The following is a 10,167-nucleotide window of genomic DNA, read 5'->3' as shown; positions in this document are numbered from 1 at the left end:
GTGAATACCTTCCGCGATGTCCATAGAGAACCAAACGTCGGCATGTCGATGCGCTCTGCGTCGTACAACTCGTCTGGCGGCCAAGATCCACCACTAATCTCAGGACGGCCGATGGGAAACCTCGCCCATGACCAGAGCTGCAACAGGAGTGGACAACCAACGATGCTAGAACCATGCGAGGTTAGCTGGCAACCCTTACACATACCTCGGTACGTAGCGGCTAAGACCGCATAACCCTAGCTCCTCTGTGTGATGTTCTCTGCTTCGGTGGCCTCTGCTATCTCCTGAGCTATATGGATGTACCGCGCACTGATCGTGTTCCCGTGATTGTCCGTGAACATCGTCTTCCCGAGTAGCCACATGAGGTACGCCTCCAAGCTGCGAGTGATCTGGACCGCAGTCATCGGTACATCTGGGAATCCGAACTGCTCGATCTGTCAAGGTATATTTCAATGTTAGGACTTAAACATTATGAGGTAAATAAGTTGTGATAAAAAAGACGAAACTGTTATCGAAGGTAGTAGTCCTGCCCACTTCAACCTGCAAAACAAATAATGCACAAGCTAAAGCAGGTCCAATGTAGTTCTTATAAATTTGAGACAAAACAATTGAACAAGTACCTGTCTTCCCATTGAGGGTGTATCATCCAGTTCTTCTTTGGAGTACGGGTCTGCAGTGGCTCGATGCTCTGCGGGTCAGCCTCCAAGTGAGATGCACGATGTTTCTGATCAATAAGTGGATCGGGCAACGATCGAGCCGCCATATCTGCATAAAGATATCACAAATTGGTGCATAGTTCATAAATATTACAAATTGTAGCATAGTTCATAAATATTACAAATTAAAGCATAGTTCATAAATATTACAAATTGTAGCATAGTTCATAAATATTACAAATTAAAGCACAGTTCATAAATATTACAAATTAAAGCATAGCTCATAAATATTACAAGTTGTAACATTGTTCAGTCAAATATTACTATCTCCCTCTAGTTCTTCCCCTCCCACGCCTTCCTCGGTTGCCTCACCCACGGTTAGCCGCCGCCACTGCAGTTGCTGGGTAGAAAGTGGGACATAGGGGGTCCTTGTGTCCAAATTGGTTGCACAGAAAACATTGCCTAGTTGGACCACCCGCTTCTGCTTCATCCATATCATTTCTAATGCGCCTTGCCTCCCGTCGACCTCTGTTCATCCGCAATGATCTTGGGTCAGGGATGTACCGTCTTTCATTTGGTATCACCGTAGTAAAATTTCCCACAACTCTGTATCCGACCATCTCGCCGGTCCAGGTGTTCAGCACAGCCTCTTTCGAGTAATATGGAGAGACGAAAGAGATTGATTCCATCCCTAGTTGCCTGGTAGCTGCCAGCACATGGGAGCATGGAAGGTGAAGCAACCTCGGTTTGTTGCATGTGCACTCACACGATGGCCATTCTTCATTTCCAATTCTGACCTCATGTGTTCTCACCGCATTCACACAACCAAACTTGTCGGTTGGTAAGCGCACCTCAAACCTCCTTTCCTGATTACCGATGGCCAAAACAGTGTGTGCCATACCCTTCTTCATCTTGACATCCATATATTCCATAATGGCCTTACAGTAAGGAGCGTTTGGATTTTCCAGCATATGGCTCACAGCCAACTGCCGTCTCTCTTTGAAATAATTCACAGTGCCATATAAAATACCCTCCACAAGGGCTGTCAGCGGCAATGCCCTATTTCCCCTAAGCACGAAGTTGTATGACTCAGCTAGGTTGGTAGTCATCACACCATACCTAGATCCATGTGTGTCATGCAGCAAAGACCACCTTTCTAATGGCTCGTGCTCTATCCACTCTGCAAAAATTTTAATCCGTCATCCAGGCCTCCTTCTAGTATTGGGTGGGTCAAATCCAGGCAGGTCACATAGCCCAATAGGATCTGGCTCGGGGGCTACTGGAACCTGTGTACCCTGTGCCACAGCTACTGCATGAGCTGCTGCTAATGCAGCTCGGGCGGCTAACCTGTGCCACACATGGTCCTTAGTGAACTCATCCAGCTTGCCGCGGAGAAAAGTTTACTTGCATTCTTGATTCTGCTTGCACAACTTTTTGAACAGATTCATAAGACCCTTGCTCCTAAACTGCGAGAAGAAATTGGCCCCCAGGTGGCGCATGCACCACCTACTCTGCATATCCTGCCATGGTGTCTCTTCATCAGGCCCGGCTTCTTTCAGCGTCTTGATAGCCGCAAGTATACCTGCATGTCTGTCATGGAGCACACACACATTTAGGCAATCTTTTACTATCGTTTTTTTTAAATGCCTGAAGAACCATAACCAGCTAGCAGTGTTCTCGCTCTCAACAAATGCAAATGCGAGAGGCACAATTCGATTGTTTCCACCCACTCCAATTGCTGTCAGAATCTGTCCCTTGTACCTTCCAGTCAGAAAAGTTCCATCTACACACATCACCGGACGACAGTGCATGAAAGCCTCGATGCATATGCTGAATGCGAAAAACACCCTGTGCAGAACCCTGACATTAGGGAACTCTGGTATCACAAAGTCTTGTATGTCCACATGGGTGCCCGGATTCCGGTCCTTCAATGTCTGCAGGAGACGGACGACACCGTCATAAGCATCATAGAAGGTCCCGAATCTGTTCTCCAGTGCCGTCTGTTTAGCCCTCCATGCCTTGCCATATTCAATTACATACTTATATTGAAGGTGAACTCTTTTCTGGATGGCTTTAACCCCCACTTCTGTATTCTCTACAATCTCCTTGTAGAACATGCGAGCAATCAGAGTGGATGTAAGGTTTCGGTGATCCTTCAGCATACTCTTAAGGACACATGTGTGCGGCACAAAGTCGCTCACCACCCATGTTGTGTCATACTTCGGACAGTACCCATGCACCCTTGATGGACATCTAGCATCGCTGCAGACCACTGTCAAGAATTTCTGACTTGAAACGGTGGTTCTGAATACCCTTTACGTGTTCATTGCCCACTGAGTGATTGCTTCCTGCAGATCTCTGTTGTCAGCATATCTAGCACCAACTGAGATGGTGTTCATGTTGTACTCCCAGGCAGAATCGTGCCGATCATCGACTATCCTTGCCTCCGACAAATCATGGTTCCAAGAAGAGGGGATCGGATCCTCCTCTTCGTTATCATCTGAAGTATCGGATCCACCGGATTCATCTGAGTCAAGCTCATAGTCCACTCCATCCTCGTCTTCCTCGTCCATCATGTTCTGCATCTGGTCTTCTTCTTTGTCCTCGCTTTCAAGCTGAACACTACCGTCATGACCACCTGCTGCATGGCTACTCTGCCCGGATTGGAAACTGCTGCCGCCAGCATCAGAACTTTGACTGCTCTGGCCTGGATGGAACTCACCCTCGCCTTCTTGGGAATTCACCACCTTCGCCTCGGGAAGCATTAAGGCGATGGGGTGAGTTCCCCTGCGCTCGCACGCTTCCAACCAGTGCACCCACTGAGAGGTCCGCTCAATCGGCTTCAACCGCCAGAAAATCTAGGTACTGGAGCTGCTCCACAAAGCATGCACACCAACAGTGTATGCTTCGGGATTAAGCCCGAAATTCACGGTCAACCACTCCTTCAACTGACTAACTCGCCATGTTTTTTGGTTTGTCAGATGCAACTCCTCGTACTGAAACTCGCTCAGATTAGCTCCCATCGGAGTTGTTCGGACCGTGCCATGACCGAAGTAAACAACGAATTTTACTCTATCTGACATATCTGCTCACCTATACAAATTACAGACTCGTCAAAAAAATCTGGCACCTACACTCTAAAATAAATACTTTCTACCGGTACATATTTCAGTAACTAATCTACGAAGCTAACGAACCCAACATGCATGATTACACCATCTAATATCAGGAATTAGGGTTTACCCTTGAAGCGTGCCAAACACCTCCGTCAGCAGCTCAGCTCCTCCACCCCGCAGCAGCTGCACCACCACGCAGCAGTTGCAGCAGCACCACCACCACCAGCTCCACCACCACCACCACCACCACCTTCACCAAAACGCCTCAAAAACTAACCCATCTATAGATCAGGTGATTCTACAGCATTTGGTGGTCAAACTACAACAAATGACTGGACAAATCACTCAAAAATGAGAGAAAACGCTGCTAGGCTGAGAGCAAAAGTGAGAGACAACTGATGAACTGAGAGCTGGAGGAGGAAGAAGAGACTCGGCCCGGCGCGTCGACCAGCAGCGCGGCGCGGGCGATTTTAATGCGCCCAATTTCGGGCTCCTCTTTCCCGAATCGGGGTCACGGGCGCGAACTTTCGTGCCTCGGGATGGCTCTCCCCGACACGGCCTGCTCCTGGCCAGGAGACAACCCGACCGTGGCCGCGCGTGGCCGACAGCGCCGTTTCGGGCTCGCCAAACCCGAAATTGGCTGTGTCCGCCAGATTCCCTCCACTTCGGGTTCCTCAAACCCGAAATTGCAAATTTGGGTTCGTCCTCCCCGACGGTGTATTATTTCTGAAAATTTCTAAAAACGAATATTATTCCTGAAATTAATAATAAAAAGTGTATTATTTAAAAAAAAATGTGCGTAAGTTTACAGATTCTACAACAACTAGATCTGTTAGACTGTTTGGGACATACCCCAAACAGATACTATTTTTCCTTGAACTTCTAGCTAGAGCAGCTAGAATGTGAGCTGCTGAATTAATCTCTTCTATCTTTCTAAACTCAAAACAATCAAATCCTGCACTTAAACCCGATATCGCCGAACAGGTTCCACTTGCTGGACATGCCTTGATTCTATTTTTGGATTGCATCAAACACGCATGCGTTGTCAAATTCAAAGATGTAGAGCGATCGTCAATGCTGTCAAGCCCCAGCCAGCCAGCTTCAGCTTCAAAGACATCCTCACAGTGAATATTTCTCTAGTAGCAAGACCAAAGAACTTTGCACATAGAACACTTGTTTCTACATGGCAAGCACTAGCAGTGGACCACGTTCACAACCTAAGGAACCTTGCTAGCAATTTAACAGTCTGCTGGGAAGCTTTCTAGAGATGGAACATCGATTTTCTAGATGAATGTGAGGAAGTCCGAAATTTCTGAAGAAAATTGGAACTGCCTGCATAACACAACACCAAATTTCAGTAACAACTTATATAGTACAGAAAATACAATCGACAAAGACAAGTGTATAACCGCATGGGCTGGAGATCCGTTTCTTCCATCAGTCGAAGCAGGCGCACGCCGGTGCCGTCGCTTCCGCCAGAAGCAGCGGAGCCACGGCGGGGTGGCTCGCGAGCAGAAGACGTCCGACATAAATCGGGTGCTCGCCGGATCCATCGCTACTGCGAGATCCAGCAGACCGCGCTGAGTCGAACCGTGAAGGGAAAGCCGCGGTGAGGAGGCTGACGCTCGCCGGCGCCGGTGAGATGCGGCTGGAGCAGTTGGGTTCGGCTGATGCTATTTTTCCCCTCTCGACTGGACAGTGTACAACGATGTTTTGTGTATGGGATACGTATCAAGTGATGACTGATGAGGGTATTTGGAGCGGCTTTGAGATGCGCGCAGAGGGCGACGTGTCGCAATCTAAGAAGGGGCCTCAAGAATGAGAGTGTGCGGCCCGTTCCCAGTAAAAGGAATGCTATCTTATAATTCCAATCGTTACAAATAGTATGTTCTAGCCAACTTGAAAGATATCATCATATGTAAAAAAAGATATCATCATATGTAAAGGAATCAGCGCAGCCAAGTAACAGCTTATTTTCCATCAACACTATCAATCTATCACGTCAATCATGGAAGAGATTTTCTTAGCAATTTTCAGTCAATAAATGTAAGATAGCTACAACCATATTTTTTAGTACCTCACCACAAATATTATCCCTCGAAGTATAAACTACAGGGTATCGCCCTTTCTGTTGCTGGTAGCATACGTTCATAAGTGCAGCTCGTTTTCAGTTTACTCTGTGTAGGCGAAACATCGAACAAGCAGCAAATCGATGATATCCAGCCCAAATGGAACAAACACCTCTCACTTTTCCAAACATCTAAATCTTGGAACATGAAACAAATAGACACATAGCAAATATTGTAGTACTAACCAGTCCAAGAGCTGAATAAATTCAGCATGAACCTTAAGTGCAACAGAAATTACAGGATACGACAAGAGTGCTAACCAGTGGTAGAGCTGAAACACAATTCAGATGAACCAAAGGTGTAACATAAATAAGTACGAACATGATAGGGTAAAAGTCCAGCTAGATGGTCTAGATTGTTCAGATCATAAGTTATACATCACGGATTCTACACCATTCCTCTAAGTAGAATCAGCATAAGATTTTCTTCACAAGAAAAATATGATGGAAACATCATCGCCGAATATATGCTTAAGCCTCGCAATAGCCAGGGGATGGCAGATTGACCAAAATCCCATACCTTCTCGCCCTTACAGGAAACCGAATCCTGTACACAAAAGAAAAGACAATGTAAGAGCCTCGCGTATCAACATTGACCAAAAAAAACTCAGTTACTTCACAATGAAAATAAAGATGTTGCAACAGAGTTTGGTAAAAGTAAAATGGAGATTCACTTTACCAAATTCAACTTATATTAACATGAATTTGGGTGAAACTTTGTTTATACAAAATCAGTATCATAACAGGGTGCTTTTAAAAACTAATCAAGTGACAGAAATTGTCGGTCAAAGACTTGTGTTAACAAAGTAAAAGACGCCTTAATTTTTTGTGATACGGCCATTTCTGGCTGATAATCTAACAGAAAAAAATCTAACTAAACAGTTCCCATAAGAGATTGCAGAAAGTGTCATAATGGAAAATGAAATGTGAAACAAGCTATCAAAACATTCACTACGAGACATGTTGTGTGTTATGTAAATTGTTGACACTTCCAAAGCAAGTCCATAAACATGGCAAACTTTTTAGTGTTGCAGTCACAAGCAAACCAAGTAGAATAATATAGCCCATGGCAAGGAGCTGCTCAGATCAGTTGAGCCTATAAAAACTATTGTTGGTTAGCACAAGCTGTTCAACAACATGACGAGTACAAATATCGTATTATTCTAGATATTTGAGTTGATGCACACTCTAAACTAAACGATTCAGACATTTATTCAGAAATAATAAATGGACTATATTGTTTATTTTTTTGCATGTCACCAGACAAGGCCAATATTTTCATGACTAGAGTAATTTGGTATCCCTACAAACTGTCCTTGCTACATTATTCAGAAGTTCCTTCTTCACTGCTGGCTTTTGTAGTTTATTCCCCACATTTGAAAGGTAATTTCAGAATATAAAGAACAAGAAAAGTGTTATTAGTCAGCTTACGGATGTTGAATGCAGTCAGGAACTTCAAAACTTTAAGAATTTTCTCGTCGATCACATTACACTTGACTTCAACGATGTTAAGGTGCTCAGATATTGCAGATGGTCTCTCCATTGAACTATAGCTTCCTTTCATTACCACTTTATGATTTGGTCCCTACGGTAAGAAAATAATATTTAACCAAGATGGACAATAGATAATAACTAACTTTAACATTGCAACAACTGTCCAATTAAAAGATTTATACCGTGGAAAAAAGTTGAAGAGTGAGCTTCTCTAGAACTGGTGAATTTTTCAGAATGCAAGCTAGCGGATCCAAATCAGGACCCTCGCACCAGTACTCGTTGAGCAACAAAGTCTTCAACTTGGTAAATGTAGGGCAATGTTTTAAATCTCTTGCGAAAATGACCTGGGAAAAAAAGTAAGTAAATCAACTAACCACTAGAGAATGTGGATGATGCACATCTAATATGTTTTTTCGCTGATGTCCAGCAACAATGTAGATATTCAAACTCGAAAAAGGCATAACATAAAGGATTTTAAGATGGATGCCATACCGTTCTATTCTCAGGTAGCAACTTCAGGTGTTTAGCACTTGAGATACCACCCAGAAGTACACATTCTCTGCTGCGATCTTCTTCAATAGGAACACAATTCTGACATGCATTATTATTAGCTCCACAGAAACTATCAGAGGCATGATTCAAACAGGCATCTTTGCAGCAATTGCTAAGGTAAACATATGCACTCTCTAGCAACGCCATGTTTTCAAGAAATGGTGTTCTAGCATGATAACTATGGATTTTCAGAGAGATAAGGCACGGAGTAGAAATACGGATCCGGCAATCCAAGACGTAGAAGCAGACATTGATGGTCAAATGCTTCAGGGAACGGGACGAGATCCTACAAGCATTGATGATGCAAAAACTCATCTTCAGATCCTCCAATGCAGGACAGCTAGCAAAATCAAGAAATGACTTGTGTAGGGCTACACGATAAAGTTCTACTGTTCTCAGATGCTGAGAGACAAGAGGCAGGTCGTCCAGGCAGAGTTCGTTATGACGGATATGAAGGGTGAGCGCCCGAACTTTGCACATCACAGCAAAACGGACCCACAAGTTCACACAGGGCTGATCTTCTTCACAGAATTCTCTGAATTTGATCTGGACAGTGTCTAGGTCTGTGCGCTCACGCAGGATCAGCAGATGTTCCACGAAGTTATGGAGGTCTTTGACTTTGCCCTCCTCCCCCAGGGCGACGATGCGCAGGCCGGTGGTATACCTCCAGAGATGGCGCCAGCGCCGGGCAAGCACGCACGTCCGAACGGCGGCCTGCGCTGGGAGGAAGGAGAGCAAGTGGTGGAGGATACTGTCGGGGAGGGCGCCAATGCGGTCAGTGACGCTCACCGGCGGCGCACTATTGCGCTTCTTCCGTGGAGACATTCCGTCGAACAGGTGGCGGGCGTAGCTGCCGCTGCGAGGCAAGAAAAGGTTAAACGAGGGTGGGCAGAATGGGATGGGACGGATAGATGCATGCCTTGCGGCGTCGATGCCTCACCTCACGTGGCCCGTGGCCGCCGGTCAATCCGAGTCGTCGCCGCCGCCGCCGGATGTCGCACAGAGACTGAGGACGGACTCCAGCTTTCGTTTTCGAAATGTGTTGGCGGTCGACCGTGAAAAGGAGGAGAGTACTGGCGGCACCGTGGAGAGGTAGCAGCTAGTGGCGAAGGGCAGCCAAGTCGGCCAAGGTGTAGCGGCGAGCGAAGAGCGGCGGCGCTGGCGGCGGTTCTTCGTGCTAAACAATGGAGAAATGGGGATACCGATCTGATTGGTTCTTGGTGTTGTTGGAGCCAGGGGCAAGTATGTCTTTTGAGCTTTTCCCTTAATCCTCAAAAGATAAGAAAATAAGTTAAAAGGGCAAATAGTTAATTGACAAAGTAAAGGGTGGCAAAAAAAGTAAGATCAAAGTAAAAGAGGGCAAATTGTAGAGTACCTAAGTAAAATGGGGCAAATAATAAAATGCCCCCACTACAGAGTGGCCTCAATGCTGCTTGGTTGGTGAGTGTGGTGTGTACCCGAAAGGAAGATGAATGACTGAACATTATCTGCTGCTTAAAATCAGCATAAAATGCACACGCAAAATAAGATGGACACATTGTCGCAACATTTGTGCTTAAGCCTTGCATTTCTGAATATAAATCCACCAACAACTGGAGTCTTACACTCTTACTTAGAAACTGGAGCATGTAAAGAAATGAAAAGACGACTGTAAGAGTCTGGCGTATTTGCATTGACAAAGAAAATCTAAGTAGTGCCGGAATGATAAGAAAACAGAGTGCCAATGGATCGACATTTTACCAGACATTTATATCAATATTTTACCATGTACTCCATCCATCGCAAAATGTAAAGCGTCTCTAAAGGTTACTTAGAAATCAACGTTTTTAAGTTTAACCAAGTTTATATATAAAAATATGAATATTTAGAGCACTCCACTCGCCCTCCGTATAGCTCCCAGACGAAAATAGATGAGCCGGCGCCAAATCCTTCTCCAGCCGCGCGTCCCAAAATTGTTTTCGCACTAGCGCGGCGCATATTTTCATCCGGTGCTCTTAGGACGAACCCAATCCGGCAGGAGACCATCGGGGATGTCGGATGGCGCTAAAAGCAAGCGTGGGCCAGCTCTGTCGGCAGGATAGGACTAGTTTCTCCCAAAAATCATTAGATTTCCCGCCAACCTTGGCGCCATACCACCCCGTTCCCCCTCTCCCGTCCGGTTCCCGCCATTTCGCCCACGCACGCCGCGCTAGCCATCGCCTCGCTCCGCCGTACAACCATG

At 45.6% G+C, this 10,167-nt stretch overlaps 1 protein-coding gene across 1 annotated transcript; it reads right to left on the bottom strand.

Annotated features, from left to right (window-relative positions):
• Positions 1-6,039: 6,039 nt before the first annotated feature.
• LOC127308690 (F-box/FBD/LRR-repeat protein At5g22660) lies at positions 6,040-9,215 on the bottom strand. The gene is made up of 5 exons (XM_051339586.2): positions 8,887-9,215; positions 7,887-8,802; positions 7,577-7,738; positions 7,332-7,485; positions 6,040-6,447 (listed from the first exon to the last, which is right to left on the bottom strand). Exons 2-5 carry the CDS (start codon positions 8,769-8,771, stop codon positions 6,431-6,433), a joined length of 1,218 nt encoding a protein of 405 aa, XP_051195546.1. The 5' UTR covers positions 8,772-8,802; positions 8,887-9,215; the 3' UTR covers positions 6,040-6,430.
• Positions 9,216-10,167: the final 952 nt, after the last annotated feature.

The sequence above is a fragment of the Lolium perenne genome, chromosome 6 (assembly GCF_019359855.2).
Source record: "Lolium perenne isolate Kyuss_39 chromosome 6, Kyuss_2.0, whole genome shotgun sequence".
NCBI lineage: Eukaryota > Viridiplantae > Streptophyta > Magnoliopsida > Poales > Poaceae > Lolium > Lolium perenne.
The sequence above is the reverse complement of the archived record's forward strand: the minus strand, read 5'-3'. Positions and strand labels throughout refer to the sequence as shown.